The sequence below is a fragment of the Crocuta crocuta genome, unplaced genomic scaffold (assembly GCF_008692635.1).
Source record: "Crocuta crocuta isolate KB4526 unplaced genomic scaffold, BGI_CrCroc_1.0 scaffold77, whole genome shotgun sequence".
NCBI lineage: Eukaryota > Metazoa > Chordata > Mammalia > Carnivora > Hyaenidae > Crocuta > Crocuta crocuta.
In genome coordinates, this window is record NW_027532172.1 from 4946954 (window position 1) to 4962143 (window position 15190).

The window sequence follows — 15190 nt, forward strand, 5'->3', positions numbered from 1 at the left end:
GCACCCCCCCGCCCCGCCCATCCCCCCACTCCCACTCCAGCTCTTTCTCTAAAATAAATAAACATTTACATTTTTTCATAAATATAAATAAGCAAGCAAGTCTGATACATGGTGTCTTGGCTGTCTGGAGTTTACCATTTCTTTAGGAAGACAAAGGTTATAAAATAAACCAGGTACGTTCCTGAAAGAAGTAACCCCAGGGTCAAAATGTCAAAAGTTTCGAGATGCCCCAAAGTGCGGGAAGAAGGGGGAGAGAAGAGTGGCGAGGTTGCTATGCCTCAGGCAGACTTGATACAAGCCCAAGTAGGCTGAGAGCGGCTTGGGATAGCATTATTAAAGACCAAGAAGGGGAAAAGGTAAAGGAGGGGCAGCGTTCACTGCGGAGCACTGAGGGGTCAGAGAGAGGCTGAGGGCGTTAAGAAGCTGTTCTCAAGTGAAGGGAGGAGAATCGAACTCACGACTCTCAGGCAACCTCCTCTGACACCGGGTCCCCCACCCCAGTGAGAACGCACAGGGCCCCCCGGCACACGTCTGTGAACGCAAGCCGACGCACAGTCGGCCAAGCTTCCTGGGCGTTTTCCAAAGTACACACGGCCTTTGAAAAGACCCCCAGCTTCCGCAGGCTCCAGCGGGCAGCCCAGTCTCCGAGTCGGCCATCCCTGGACTACAACTCCCAAGCGCCCCGGTGCCCACAAGTCTGCGTGCGGTTCACCCGGGGATGAGGTCTTCCGCCACGTTCCGGGACCCGCCACCTTCCCACTGCGCGACGTCTTACCTGCTCCGCCCTGTCAGGAGTGGTGTTGAGAAGGTTATTGAGTTCCGGGAACATTCCGAGCTCCGGGGGACGAGCCTTCCCGGACAGGGAGCTAGGACTGCTGCTGTACGGAAAGCTACACACCACTCGAGTCCGCGCGAAGAAAGCGCGCACGCGCAACGCCGCTTCGAGGCACCGCCGCAGCCAATCAGGCGGGCGCCTGGACCTGGGCCGCGGCCGGCGCATGCGCGAGGGCGGGCATCCGGCCGGGGTGGTGGAGTGTACGCGTGTTGCGACGCTGGTCCTGAGGGTCTGAGGGGTGCTTTGCTCCTTTCCTTGGCCTTGCTCTCTCCCCAACACTGGGCTTTGCTCCACACATGTCTGTCGAATACCTGCTGTGTGTCCCCCACCGCTCGACACTAGGGCTACATAGATGAGTGAGGACGCCTCCCCTTGCTCGCAAAGCAGAAAACAAAGGCAATGAACGTATATTGGAAAGTTCTTGGAAAAAAGCAAAAGCAGAATGAGGGAGTACCGGTAGGGTAGGGGTAGCTTTTATAATTAAAGAGGTTGTAGGATGGGCTCACTATGAAAATATGATTGGAACACACCCATGCTCTTGCCCGGGACTTTTGCACCAACTGTTCCTCTTTCCTGGATTGCGATTTCCCCAGATGTTGAGACGATTAAAAAAATCCTCCACTTATTTCAGGTCTTTGCTCAGACGTCACTATCTTCGAGGCCTTCTCTGACCATCCTGTTTAAATTGCAAACTGCCCTTTCCCCAATACTTCTTACCCTTTCTCCCTGCTTTTATTTTTTTCATAGCATTTATATCGCGTTTGCTAAGTATAGTTCTGTTGTAGCCCAGCCAGCCTCAGATCACCAGGGACAGGCCTATAATTCGACAAAATCCAGTGTACTGACTCACTGCAATGAGGGAGGTAGCATACCAGTGGAATCCTGGGGCCTGTCACCAAGCAAAGGAAAAGGAGTTATTTTAGGATTTGGGGAAGGATGGAATTCAGATAAGGTTTAAATGAATTAGTGTTTTGTTGATAAGCTGGAAGCAGAACACAGCTGTGTGTAAAGGGGTCACTATCTGGCCTGGACTGTAAAGTAGACCAAGATTTCCAGTGCATACCATTCTATAGAATGGGGTGGGGGGATGGGTGAAATAGATAAAGGGAATAAAGAGTACACTTACCTTGATGAGCACTGAGAAATGTATTAAATTGTTGAATCATCATATAATAAACTTTTTATATAAAAATAGTATAAATAATAATAAAACGATTATAACATTGTGTATTTATACTTCAATTTTTAAAAGGTGTGGGTTTGTTTTTTTTTTAAGATAGGTGTATGGGGGTGCCTGGGTGGCTCAGTTAAGGGTTCAACTCTTGATTTCTGCTCAGGTAATGATCTCACAATTCATGAAATCAAGCCCCACATCGGGCTCTACTCTAACAGCCTGAAGCCTGCTTAGGATTCTCTCTCTCCCTCTCTCTCTCTGCCTCTCTCTCTCTCTCTCAAAATAAACTTAAAAAAAAAAAAAAAAANAGAAATAAATAAAACATTTTAAAAAATTAAAAAATAATAATACTAATAAAAAAGATAGATGTATATAGTCACTTATCTGAAACTCCCCACCTGGGCTGGAAATCAAGGCTGCTTCTCTGTGTCAAAATTACTTAGATCCTCCACAAGAACAGAATGTTCTATACTTACTGGTATGTAAGAAAGAGAAAAGCAGCTCCTAGCATCCAGCTGGTTCTTGATGTTGTCCTGTTGAGCATAAACAATTTCACAAAACATCAACGTCAGACTGATTATGATGGGTCAAGAAAAACTAGTTCACTTCCACTCGTAGTTACGTTGAACACAAAACATGAACATTGTCGAAGTCACAGGCTACTAGACATCCTCTCCCCGACCTGAGGACAATGGTTTCTTTACCAGTCCCAGCTTTAGCCTCACTCTAGTTGGCCTCCCTGTAGACGACATCTTTTAAGGTGCTCAGTCATAGAATTATCCCCACTTTCTGATAGCATCCAATCCCACACCTTCCTCCCAATCACCTAACAAGCCCAAATCCTATAATTATGTTCTAATACTCTTAGTCATAACCCCCCATGGTTTCCCATGATATGCGTTCTCTTTCACAGCAATGAATAGCAAACCCAACTTTTCAACAATAGATACATTTCTGATGGTTGTTGCCTGGAAGGAATTGACATGATTTCAAACAGGCAAGTTTCAACTTTAGAAAACAGTTTCTCAGTAAGAAAGCAGGAGTCACTCAGAGAAATGGGATACAGTCAGACCATAGCTATAGCTGCAGTATTTCTTGAGAGAAATACTGTTTCTGGTCACAGCTGGTTTTATCTGTGCTAAGGATGAGCAGCTGGACAGGTTAATGTCCTTATTTGAATCTTCACACCAGACGGCAGAAGGGCTGGGATTTTTGTCTCTTGTTTTCACTCTCATTTCCTCAGTGCCTAAAAGATTGCCAGGCACATGGTAGGTGCACATTTTGAAGGAATGAGTGTATATATTTCTCTGTAACAGTGGGCTGTCTTTTCACTTTCTTGATAGTATCCTTTGAAGCAAAAAAGATTTCAGCTTTGATAATATCTGATTTATCTTCTTTTTTTCCCCCTATGTTCACGTGGGCTTTTGGTGTCATTGAAGAATCCATTGCAAAATCAAGGTCATGAAAGTTTACCCTTGTGTTGTCTTCTAAGAATTTTTTAGGTTTAGCTCTTACACTTACATCATTGATCTGTTTTGAGTTCATTTTTGTACATGGTGTAAGGTAAGGATCCCTTTAGCTGGAATTGTGATATGAACTTATTGAATCTATAGATGACTTTGAAGAGTATTGCCATCTTAACAATGTTAGGTTTTCTAATTCATGACCATTGGAAATTTTTATATCTACTTAGATCTTTAATTTTCTTCAACGATGTTTTGTAGCTTTCCAAATATAAATTTTGTATTTTTGTTAAATTTACTCCCATCTTTTTTCTTTGGTATGCTATTGTGAATGAAATTTTTCTTCATTTTTCATGTCGTTCATTGGAAATGTGTAAAAATACAATTGATTATGTATATTTAGCTGGTATCCTGCAACCTTGCTGAAATTGTTTATTCTAGGTTTTTTTTAGTGGGTTCTTTAGGATTTTCTATGTATAAGATCTTGTCATCTACAAACAGAGATGTTTACTTCTTCCTTTCCAATCTGGATCCCTCTTATTTAATTTTCTTGCCTAAATTCCCTAATCAGAACCTCCAGTATGCTGTGGAATAGGGGAGGTGAAGGCAGACATCCTTGTTTTATTCCTGCTGTTAGTGGGAAAACATCCAATCTTTCGCTTCTGAGTATGATGTTAACTGTGGGTTTTTCATGGATGCCCTGTATCAGGTTGAAGAAATTCCCTTCTATTTCTAGTGCAGTTAGTCTTCTTATTCTTTGTGATGCTTCTTTCCCCAGCCACGGGCGTTCCGTCACATGCTGAATACTTGAGGATGACTCTCTGCAGGTCTCAAGGATCTTTCTCTGTGCAACTCTCTCTTGCTGACGCTCTGTCCTATCTATGAACTCAGGCAGCCTGGGTCTCCCCAGGCTCTTAGCTCCAACTTTTCAACTCAGGGAGTATTACACTGTAGTTCCTCCTCCCTGTCTGGAAACGAGACAGCCAGCTTGGACAATCACATGGCTCACCTGGTTCTATGTCCATTTCTCCAGGATCACTGTCCTTTGTTGCCTGATGTCCAATGTCTTTCAAGTTGTTGTTGCATGTATTTATATATGTCATCTTTTCTTTTTCTTTCTTTCTTCTTTCCTGCTTCCTTCCTTCCTCCCTCCCACCCTCCTTGTGGCACCCTCAGTGTGGGTGACTGTGGGCTGTATCAGTGGTGGGGAGTGTCAGGAGCAGTGGGAGTGCAGGTGCCTGCATTCCAGCAGCAGCCAAGCCCACAGCAATGCTTCCTTCCAGTGGATCCATGGCTTCCATTGCTCCCCCTTTGTCTGTAGTCTTCTCACTCTCTCTCCACCAGATCTCCAGCTCTGTTTTGATCTACAGGCCTTCAAGTGTCCACTTCCCTTCTGTGAGTTGGGACTTCTCAGCCCCATTCCCTTCCCTTCCCAGCATGATCCCATGACTGCCCTGGAACTCAGAGCCTCTGGCAAGCACCCTCAGTGTTTTCACCTTGTTCTCCTCCTGGGAACAAGTGCCTGCTCTACAGTCTCCAGCCCTAGATGCCTCTTTCAGCCCCACCTCCCTGCTTCTGATCATCACTGGTAGGAAACATCCCTGGCCCTGCCCCAGCCCCACTCCAAATACTGTAGCATCCACACCACAGTTTCCCTTAGCCTTCCTTTGTCTAAGCTGATGAAATGTTTCCACAAAGTGCTTCCTGACACCTCCACAGTCATATCCATCAGATCTGTGACAAGAGAGTTTTTATAGCTGCAAGTTAAAGGTGAACCCACAGGCCCCACAGACTGCTGGCAAAAGCCAAGCAAAGCTGGAAGTGGGTTTGGGTCATCTCTAGCACATCCACCAGAGGGCAGCAGACACTGCCTAAAGATGCAGGGTAAACAAGCCCTAGGCAATCCTGAAACCACTGTATTCAGGAATATTTCTAGGATGCTGGTGCTGATGGTCTTTAGCTCCCCTCCCTGGAAGCTCGGCAGTGGACTCTTCACGGGCTCTCCTGCTCCAGGATCACCCTTCCTGAGTAATGTCCTCACTGCCCTTACCCCTCTGCCTACCCACGGTGCCCTTCTTGTTCAGGGTAAAGGTGGGAATCTTCACATGGTCTTGGAGCTGGCCCGCTACTGCTCTGACCTCCTCTCCTGCTGCTCACTCACTTCAGCCTCACGCTGCTTCAGTGGCCTCAGTGGCAAGCACATCTGGGATATGTGCTTCTCTGTTCCCTGTTCGTAGGAAGGACTCTTCCTCTACATATCTCAGCCTCTGCCTCCCTGATCTCCTTCAAGTCTTTGCTCCACAAGGCCTTTCCTGAGCTCGGCCCATGTGGTAGACACAGAGCTTGCACTAGCCAGACCCCTTCTCCAGAAAGATCTTCAGGAAGAGCCGTCAGCAGAAAACCTCCAGCTCTCAGATCCTTTAGGGTCCACCTGGGCTGCACAGAGCCTCCCCTGAAGCCACAGACTTCCTGGTGACCCAGTGAGGCAGAAGCTAAGGCAGCTTGGCCCTTCCAGCCTAGATGGGACACCCTGACAGACCAAACTTGCTCCAGAACTCTCCACCGAGGCTTTGTTGCCTTTGTACCAGTCAAGCTCTCCCCCATCCTTTCATTGGCTTACCCAGGGCCCCTCCTCACTAGGCTGGGTGGGGGCAGGGATTTTTGTCTCTTTATTCATGAAGCACCTAGAAGAGTGCCTGCCTACAGTACATGCTAAATAAATGTGATGAATGAATGAATGGGACAGGACCTGTGGTTTGTTTGCATAGCTGGAAGATGTGCTTTAAAGAAAGGCTGTAAAAGATGGAGGAGGAGCATTCTTAGCCTGGCCTCCCTAAAAGCTGAGCTGAGCTGACGTCACTTACAGGGATGGGAACCCCAGAGCAGGGAGAGACAGAAGTGAGGGATCTGGGGCAGGGCTGTGTTGTCAAGGTGCAGGAGTCTGCTGGGAAAAGCATGCAGAGGGCACCTGCATGACAGGTGACTGGAACCCTTTTCTATTAGTTTCCATCCTCACTGGTGGAGGGTCAGCCTGGGAGAGCACACACTGCACCCTTGAACCCTGGGCAGACTCTGCCTGGGATAAGGGGCGGAGCACACAGAGGGAGTCAAAGCTGACATGGAGGAAGGTCTGTGAGGTGCTGTGTGACTGCTGAGGTGAAGGCAGGGGCCTCAGAGGCCGTGCTGGCCAGGAGGCGGGAGTGATGTCGTCACAGTGTGGCCTAGGAGGGCATGGAAGCCACAACAGAGCTGCTGCAGGAGGCCCGCAGGGGCTGAGCTGGGCTTGGCAGTGAGGACCAGGAGAGGCGGAATCTGAAAATGCCCTCCAGGCTGGAAAGGTGACAAGACTGAGACTGGGGGAAAGGGCTAAGGTGAGGGGGAGGCATGGGTTTTAAATGAATGTGTCTGAGGCCCCAGGGGCCACGGAGGTGGGCATGTCCGGCAGCCCATATGGGAACCTGGGCCCAGTTAGTGGCCTGGGTCAGAAACTAGGTGGGGGATCACTGCTGTTCGGGCTGGAGTGAGGAAGGCCCATCTCTCTGGGCCTCCCCTGGGTCTTGTCTAAAATCCCAGAGTCTCTAAGGCTCCCTTTAGCTCCAGATGGCAGGCTGAGCTCTGGCTGCTAGGACTCCCCAGATGCACCAAACTCCCTGCCCCCTCGGTGCTTCTCCTTGTTACCTCCAGGAGGGAATAGATAACCCGGACCCCCTGCCCTGGCCTGCCCAGTGTGCTGCCCTGCCCGGCTTTGAAATGGAGGGAGAACAGAAGCCCTTGTGAGGCTCCTCACTACCAATCACAGATAAGAGGGGGTGTCTGGTCTGGGCTGCCCCTTTGGAGTTTTGTGAGGCCAAGAGAAAGAGAAATCATTCTTTAAAATCTCAACAGCCACCCGGGTCCCCGAGAATTGTGTGTACAGGTAAGGCAGGGGTGGAATGAAAACGTCCTAACAGAGAGTGGGGAATGGGCCCTGCAGGAGCCAGGCCGTGAGGAGTCTGGGCCGCAGGCACAGGCAAGGCCTGCAGCTGCCACAGACTGTGAGGAATGTGGTGTCTAGTCTATACCTTTTCAGCCCCAATGTGAGGTGATTGTGCCATGGCTCCACGCTTGAAATGGCTGACTCTATCTACAGAGTCTCCAATGGAGGGGGTTTGGGGAATTTAGAGGCTGTGGCTGAGGGCACCTGCCCCTCTTGGGAAGATGGTTCTCCGAATGGGAGCTGGCAGGAGAGAGAACGCGGTGCTCTGGGCTACGTCGGTCTGAGTGGAGTTTCCATCCCGCCAAACTAGGAAAGGAGAGAGTGAGAATGGCACTGGTTCAAATATTGTAGCTTTCCTTTTTTTTTTTTTTTAAGTCTACTTAAACAATTTTTTTAAGTTTATTTTGAAAGACAGCAAGAGAGAGTACGAGTGAGGGAGGAGCAGAGAGAATACCGAGGAGGCTCCATGTTGTCAGCGCAGAGCTCGATGTGGGGCTGGAACCCACGAACCGTGAGATCATGACCTGAGCCGAAATTGAATTGGACACTTAACTTACTGAGCCATGCAGGCGCTCCTGGCTTTCCTTTTTTTTTTACCAAGTGTTAGTAGGTGTTTTGAATAAGTGTTTCTTTATTTGTTGTAAGCCCTCAGGTCAATTTCCAGAGACTTTATTTATTTTTGAGAGAGAGACAGAGTGTGAGCAGGGGAAGGGAAGAGAGAGAGGGAGACACAGAATCTGAAGTAGGTTCCAGGCTCTGAGCTGTCAGCACAGAGCCCGATGCAGAGCTCGAACTCACCAACCTCAAGATCATTACTTGAGCTGAAGTCAGATGCGTAACCAGCTGGACCACGAAGGTGCCCCTCCAGAGACTTCAAATGGCTGCGTTTTTTAAATAATTGTCGCCAGCTGGACTGGAGAAGGGGCCTGCAAATTTCCTCACACTGTCACACCAGAAGTGGACCCCTAGGGGACTGTTGAAGGTATTATTACTATTTTGCTTGGATATTACAAGATATCAAATCACTAGGTGACCGTCTTCGGCACTGAAGTAACATATCTATCTTCTGTTGCTCTTTCCTGTAAAAAGAGCAGAAACCGTGAAGGGCGNCCCCCTCCTGCTGCTGAGGCTAAGTTCTGGGTGGGTGCGGCTGAGGCAGTGACTCCCTCAGTCTGCCCACGTCCCGCTCATAGGAGAGGCTGCCCATGGGTTCGGTGCCACTGAGAACACTGGGGCCCTAGTGTCCCACCCAGGCTCATAAAGTGGAGACAAGCCAGGAAGAGTTGAAGCTTCTTCCTTCCAGTTCCTGGAGCAGGGGGTCACTCAGAGAGAGAGGGGCCCTGTCCCTAAGGTTGTCCTGAGCTGGGGCTCAGAGATTTTGCCTGGGGCGAGGAGAAGGCAAAGGGAGCTCCAAATTTCTTCTCAAAGGAATTGACTTCATTTGCTGCAGAGTGTGGAAAAGTTCCAGCCTAAGAGCGCTCTTAGCACAACCAGGCAGGTTGTGCTGAAAAGCAATTACGGAGATTCAGTAATGGTAGGTTGGCTAGTTTATCAGACAGAACCGGGGAAAGATATCGCCAAGAAGAGCTATCCCTGGGTCAGAACAAATCTCAAACGTAGCCCTTAAGAGATGTTCCTTCAGGGGCACCTGGGTGGCTCAGTCAGCTGAGTATCCGACTCTTGGTTTCAGCTCAGGTCATGATCTCATGGTTTGTGAGTTTGAGCCCAGCATTGTTGGGCTCTGTGCTGGGAGTGCAAAGCCTGCTTGGGATTCTCTCTCTTTCCCCCTCACTCTGACCCTCCTGTGCTCACTCACTCTCTCTCTAAATAAATAGACTTAAAAAAAAAAAAAAGAGTCGGGCCACCTGGGTGCTCAGCAGGTGACCAACTTCAGTTCAGGTCATGATCTCACCTCACAGTTTTTGAGTTCGAGCCCTGCATTGGACTCTGTACTGACAGTTCAGAGCCTGAAGCCTGCTTCAGATTCTGTGTCTCCTTCTCTCTCTGCCCCTTCCACGCTCACACTCTGTCTCGCTCTCAAAAATAAACATTTTATAAAAGAGAGAGAGAGAAAGATTCTTTCAAAGGAGCCCCATCTTACCTAGATCAGTCTGTGGATCAGTTTATGGTCCTAGGCAGCTGTTGAAAACGTTGGGGTGGGGGTGTGTGTGTGTGAAACAGGTGATGGGGATTAAGGAGTATACTTGTGATGAGCACTGGGTGACGTATGAAATTGTGTGGGCTTTTTTTAAAGGTAAACTCTGCACTCAACATGGGGCTCAAATTGACAGCCCTGAGATTAAAGAGTCGCAGTCTCCACCAACAGAGCCAGCCAGGTGCCCCAGGTGGCTTACTTTTTCACAACACTGAATAATATTCCATTACCCAATGTACCACATCCATTTACCTACTGAAGGACATCTTGGTTGCTTTCAAGTTTTGGCAGTTATAAATAAAGCTGCTATAAACATCCCACGCAGGTTTTTGTGTGAACATGTTTTCAATTCCTCTGAGTAAATACCAGGGAGGGAGATGGCTGGGCTATATGGTAAGAGGATGGTTAGCTTTGTCAGAAACTGCGAAACTGTCTTCCAAAGTGCCTATACCATTTTGTGTTCCCACCAACAATGGATGAGAATTGATGGCATTATTTTAAATTTCATTGTTGGACAGTTCGTTGCTACTGAAATACAGCTGATTTTTGCATATTGGTTTTGTATTGTATCTTTCAACCTTGCTAAACTCATTCATTAGCTCTAATAGTTGTGTGTATGTCTACGTTCCTTAGGATTTTCCATATACAAGTTCAAGTCATCTCTAAATGTAATTTTACTTCTTCCTTTTCTAATCTGGATACTTTTTATATTATTCTCTTGTCAATTACCCTGGCTAGAACTTCCAGTACAAGGGAACAGAGACTCACATTTCCAGCCCACACCTCTCTCGAGCCGTGTCACTGACATTTCTACTTGGACACCTGACAGATATCTCCTACCAACTCACAATCATCTCCTCAAACCTGCTTCTCCCCCAGTTCTGACCTTCTGGTGTTGAAGTCCAGTTTTCTTCCACTCCTCACTTTCTCTCATCCGCGCACTGGATCTACCAACAACACCTGGTGCCTCGACCTTCAAAATATGTCCAGCTCTACAACCACCAGCCCACTCTGAGCTTCCCGAATCACGTGCTCGGATCAGTGCAGTAGGCTCTAACCAGTCCTCCTGTCCTGCCTCAGCCTCAGCCTCAGCCCAGTGACCCTTTTAAAACTAAGTTAGACCACAGCACCCCTCTGCTATAAATCCCTCTGTGGATCCCGTCACATTCTGAGAAAAGCTGGGGCCCTTGCAGTGACCTAACTGCCTCGGTTACATTTCTGACCTCACCTCTTCTACCAGCCTCCCCATCACTCACTCCTCTGCGCCCCAATGGACTTCTTGCTGGTTCTTGAACACTCCAGGTAGTTAGTTAGTTCCAGCTGTTGTTGGTTCCCTTTGCCTGGAATGCTCTTCCCTCAGTTATATGATCTGCACTTGGTTGCCTCTCACCTCCTTCAGGCCTCCATACAAATGCTATCTTCTGGGGCAGATGATATCTCTCACATATCAGGATATATCCCATTCCACATGATCTTCTTACAACATGACGACACTCCTTTGGGGCTGGGGTGGATGACGTCTGTATTCCCTTCCCTTGAACCCAGAGTTCTGTAATTGCCTTGGCCAAGGTGATGGCAAAAATGATCCTGATTTCCAAAGCTGGAAATCTCTCGCACTCACATGCTTCTAGAGCCCTGACTGCTACATGAGATGCTCTGCTGGAGACAGCAAGTGGAGATAGCACGGCGAGACAGAGAAAGAAGCGGCTTCTGGGTCTCACCCAGACCAGGCACCAGACATGTGAGTGAAGGAGCCCTAAGGGTGATGGCCCCAGCTCACCCACCCCCTGACTGCAATCTCACGAGACACCCTGACTCAGAACTACCCGGCTCCCAAATTCCTGACCCACAGAACCCAAGAGAGATGGTAAATGATTCTTGTATGTAAGCCACTTGTTTGGGCTGATTTCTTACATAGAAACTTTGATTTTTCTCCCCAGCACTTACCACTACCTGACATATCATATATTTTAATTATTTAGTGTCTCCCAAGGGCAGGGATTTTCACCTGTCAGGCTCATTGCTGTACCACTAGTGCCCCGATCAGGGCTTTGTACATAGTGGGTGGTCAATATTTGTTGAGTGGAATGAATGACTATACCTAGTAAAATGACCAACAATGTACACAGGAATCCTGGTGCTAGTCTAGATGGTGGTTATCTCCAGGGAAGTAAATATCAGGGCCCTTCACCATATGTGTCTTTTCTTCTCGAAAGAAAACAAAGAAACAAATATGGCAAGATATTTACACTTGATTAAAAAGTGAGTTTGCCACATTATATTCTATCCTTTCCATGACAAAACATTTTTTATAAAAATAAGACTTGTACATGAATGTTCATAACAGCTTCTTTTGGGACAGACCCGGGCTCCTGGGTGGATCAGTCGTTTAAGCATCCAACTTCACTCAGATCATGATCTCACGGTTCGTGAGTTCGAGCCCTGCGTCAGGCTCTGTGCTGAAAGCTCAGAGTCTGGAACCTGTGTCAGATTCCATGTCTCCCTCTCTCTCTGCCCCTCCCCTGCTCATACGCTGTCTCTCTCTGTGTCAAAAATAAACAGTAAATTTAAAAAAGTTTTATAAATGAGGACAGACCAAATGCCCATCAGGTGGAGAATAAACTGTGCAGCATTCCTAGCAATAAGAAGAACAAAATACTGATACAGTCAACACCCAAAACCATTATGCTGAGAGAAAGAAGTCATGCAGCAGAGCACATACTGGGTGATTCCATTTACAAGCAATTCTAAAGCAGGCAAGACTGACCAGTGCTGGGAAGACATAGGCCTCAGTGCCTTTCTGAAGGGCAAGGCCTGACTTCTAGACAAGACCAGGCAGCCTCTGTGTCTCACATTCTTTCTTCTAGTCCCAGCTTGGGCCTTCCTTCACTGAGCGACCCTGAGCAAGTCATGGCCTCTCTCTGGGACTCAGTTTCCCCCATGTACATTTCAGCGGAGGCTGGAATAGGTGTCTAATGCTTCCTCCCATCCTGACATTCCAGGATTCTGTGACTCCCTTGCAAGCCATGGCCCCCTTGGGAAATCCCTTGGGCCAGCCTGCAGGTGGCTCAGGCCTCTCAAGCAGGGTGAGGAGATCTCTCTTGGGATCTGGAGCTCCAGCCTCAGGCAGACCTGGATGGGGCTGAATGCCAGGCACTGACCTCGAATGGGGCTGGGGCTCCCTGCACCCCCGCAAAGCATGGAGCTTGGAGGGTGAGAGATCCAGCAATGCCCCCTCAGCTTTTGTTCCTGTCTCTGGGGCTTTGCAAGCCAAGGAAAATGCAGCCCTGAGAATAAAAGCCCCTTGTCCAGAGTTCTGAGCCCTAATCCTCTTACATGTCAGCAACGGAAAGCCGGAGCCGGTGGCAGAAGGACCGCTCTGATTTCCCTGCCAGCCGTCCCTCGTCCCACACTCTGGTGCCAGCCCCGTCCCAGTGCACAGTCTGGCATCCCAGGCCAAGGAGCTACACGGCTGAATGTAATCGCTACTCAGCTCTCTGATGATGGAGCCATCATCAGACTGTGAGCTCTGGTCAGGGCTGGCCAGCCCAGGAGAGTCTGAGTGTCCACCAGCCCCATGATCTACAGAGCCCCAACTTCGCCCAGTGTGGCCTGACCCAAGGGTCTGCCTCCCTCCCCTTGCAGCCCAGACTGTTCCTCAAGCAGTAAGGTCAGGGGAGGGGGGAGGGGGCTTGATTGGATAGTCACAGGGTCTCTCTGAGCTCACCCATCCCTTCAGGAAGCACAATCGGTGTCCCTGTCACAGGAGTGGAGGGACAGACACCTCCAACCAGCCAAGAAGTGTCACAGCAGCAGTGGGGCCACAGGCAGGCGCATCCAACCTGCCCAACCCCGGGGAGGCTGGGCAAGGTTGTGCAGACTTCAAAGAGTGAAGGGGGACGGGCAGGTCACCGGGATCAGGCTGGGAAGAGGGGATGGGCCCATTCTGAGGATGTGGGGAGGGCGGCTGGCGATGGCCACACAAAACTCTGTAAGATGTAACCTGTGCTGGAGGCCTGGGCCCCTGCAATGGGCCACATGTGCTCCAGGGAGGCAGGACTTCAGGAAGTCAGACAACCAGGGCATTGGTTTTACTTGAATATTTAGTTGGAGGAGAATTTTAAAAATGTTTTTAATTTTTTAATGTTTATTTATTTTTGAGAGAGAGAGAGACAAAGACAGAGCACAGGTGGGGAGGGGGCAGAGAGAGGGGGAGACACAGAATCCGAAGCAGGCTCCAGGCCCTGAGCTGTCAGCATAGAGCCTGATGCGGGGATTGAACTTGCAGACTGCAAGATCATGACCCGAGCCAAAGTTGGACATTTAACTGACTGAGCCACCAGGCGTCCTGAGAAGTTAAGAATTTAACATATAAGCAACACAATAGTCGATCTCTTAAAATTAAAATAAACAGAGCCATGAAGTCAAACGCAAATTTCATGTGAATTTTAAAGATGAAATGAAGAGACTTAAAAAAAAAGAAAGTGTGTTTGTGGAGACACTTCAGACTCTGAGCAGACCCAGGGCCCTGAGCAGGGTGGGACATGATTCAGGTCTATGCTTGGACAGACCATATTGCCCACCAAGTCCATCAGGCTAACACTCCCACCCACCAGGTGCAGCTGAGAGAGATTCATGGCCACGGGCAGTATTTTAACATGCCCTGGTAAGGGTAGGATCAGATGCTGTGTGCCCCGGGAACCTGGTTGGAAGAAAGGCCCCTCAACGTACTTCAGGCTTGTGGGTGGGAAGAACTGGGAACCGAGTCCAAGTCAGGGAGAAGAAGCAACCCAGGAGAAGGGCTGAGACAGGAACGATGATGTCCTAGGTTAGAAGCCAGAGTGGAAGTAGGGGGCAGGTGAGGTCACACACCGCGACGTGCAGAGGTGCAGGTTGCAGACCCCAACCTGCTGCTGTCCTGATGTTCCTCTGTGGCAGATAGAGGGGGGCAGCCCGGGACAGGGCTGCAGTGGGGCCCCTCCTGGCTAGGGTGCCAGGGTCAGCCTTGGCCTGTCCCAGAGCTGATGCATGCCAGAGGTGGGTTCTCTGGCACTTGGGAGCCAGGCATGGGCCCAACAATCCAGGTGCCCCCAGCCTCCACAGGAAAAGCTCCAGGCAACGGGGCCCCTAGCACACTGTGGGCTGCCTCTCCTCCATTCTTTCTTTCTTTCTTTCTTTCTTTCTTTCTTTCTTTCCTTTCTTTCTTTCTTTCTTTCTTTCTTTCTTTCTTTCTTTCCTTTCTTTCTTTTCTTTCTTTCTTTCTTTCTTTCTTTCTTTCTTTCTTTCTTTCTTTCTTTCTTTCGTCTTTAATGTTTATTCATTTTTGAAAGAGAGAGTATGAGCAGGGGAGAAGCAGATTGAGAGGAAGACGCAGAATCCAAAGCAGTCTCCAGGCTCTGAGCTGTCAGCACAGAGCCTGACTTGGGGTTCGAACCCACAAACTGTGAGATCATGACCTGAGCTGAAGTCAGACACCCAACCAACTGAGCCACTCGGGTGCCCCTCCCTCTCCTCCATTCTAAATATGCTTCCATCCGCACCACTCCCCAGACCTGCTCGAGTCACGGTCATCAGGGATGCCTATGTG

General features: G+C 48.9%; 2 protein-coding genes across 3 annotated transcripts in view; both read right to left on the minus strand.

The window, feature by feature from the left end:
• The window catches only part of ELP6 (elongator acetyltransferase complex subunit 6), a 16785-nt gene extending 15896 nt beyond the window's left edge, over positions 1-889 (minus strand). Inside the window, exon 1 of the mRNA XM_077777153.1 lies at positions 776-889. Within this exon, the coding sequence (XP_077633279.1) occupies positions 776-829 (54 nt within the window). The 5' untranslated portion in view covers positions 830-889. The remainder of the gene's footprint in view (positions 1-775) is intronic.
• Positions 890-8072: 7183 nt separating this feature from the next.
• The window catches only part of CSPG5 (chondroitin sulfate proteoglycan 5), a 51348-nt gene continuing 44230 nt past the window's right edge, over positions 8073-15190 (minus strand). Inside the window, exon 6 of one of the 2 annotated variants that reach the window (XR_013338335.1) lies at positions 8073-8527. The gene's annotated coding sequence lies outside the window, so the exon portion shown is untranslated. The remainder of the gene's footprint in view (positions 8528-15190) is intronic. The other variant, XM_077777334.1, reaches the window with a different exon arrangement.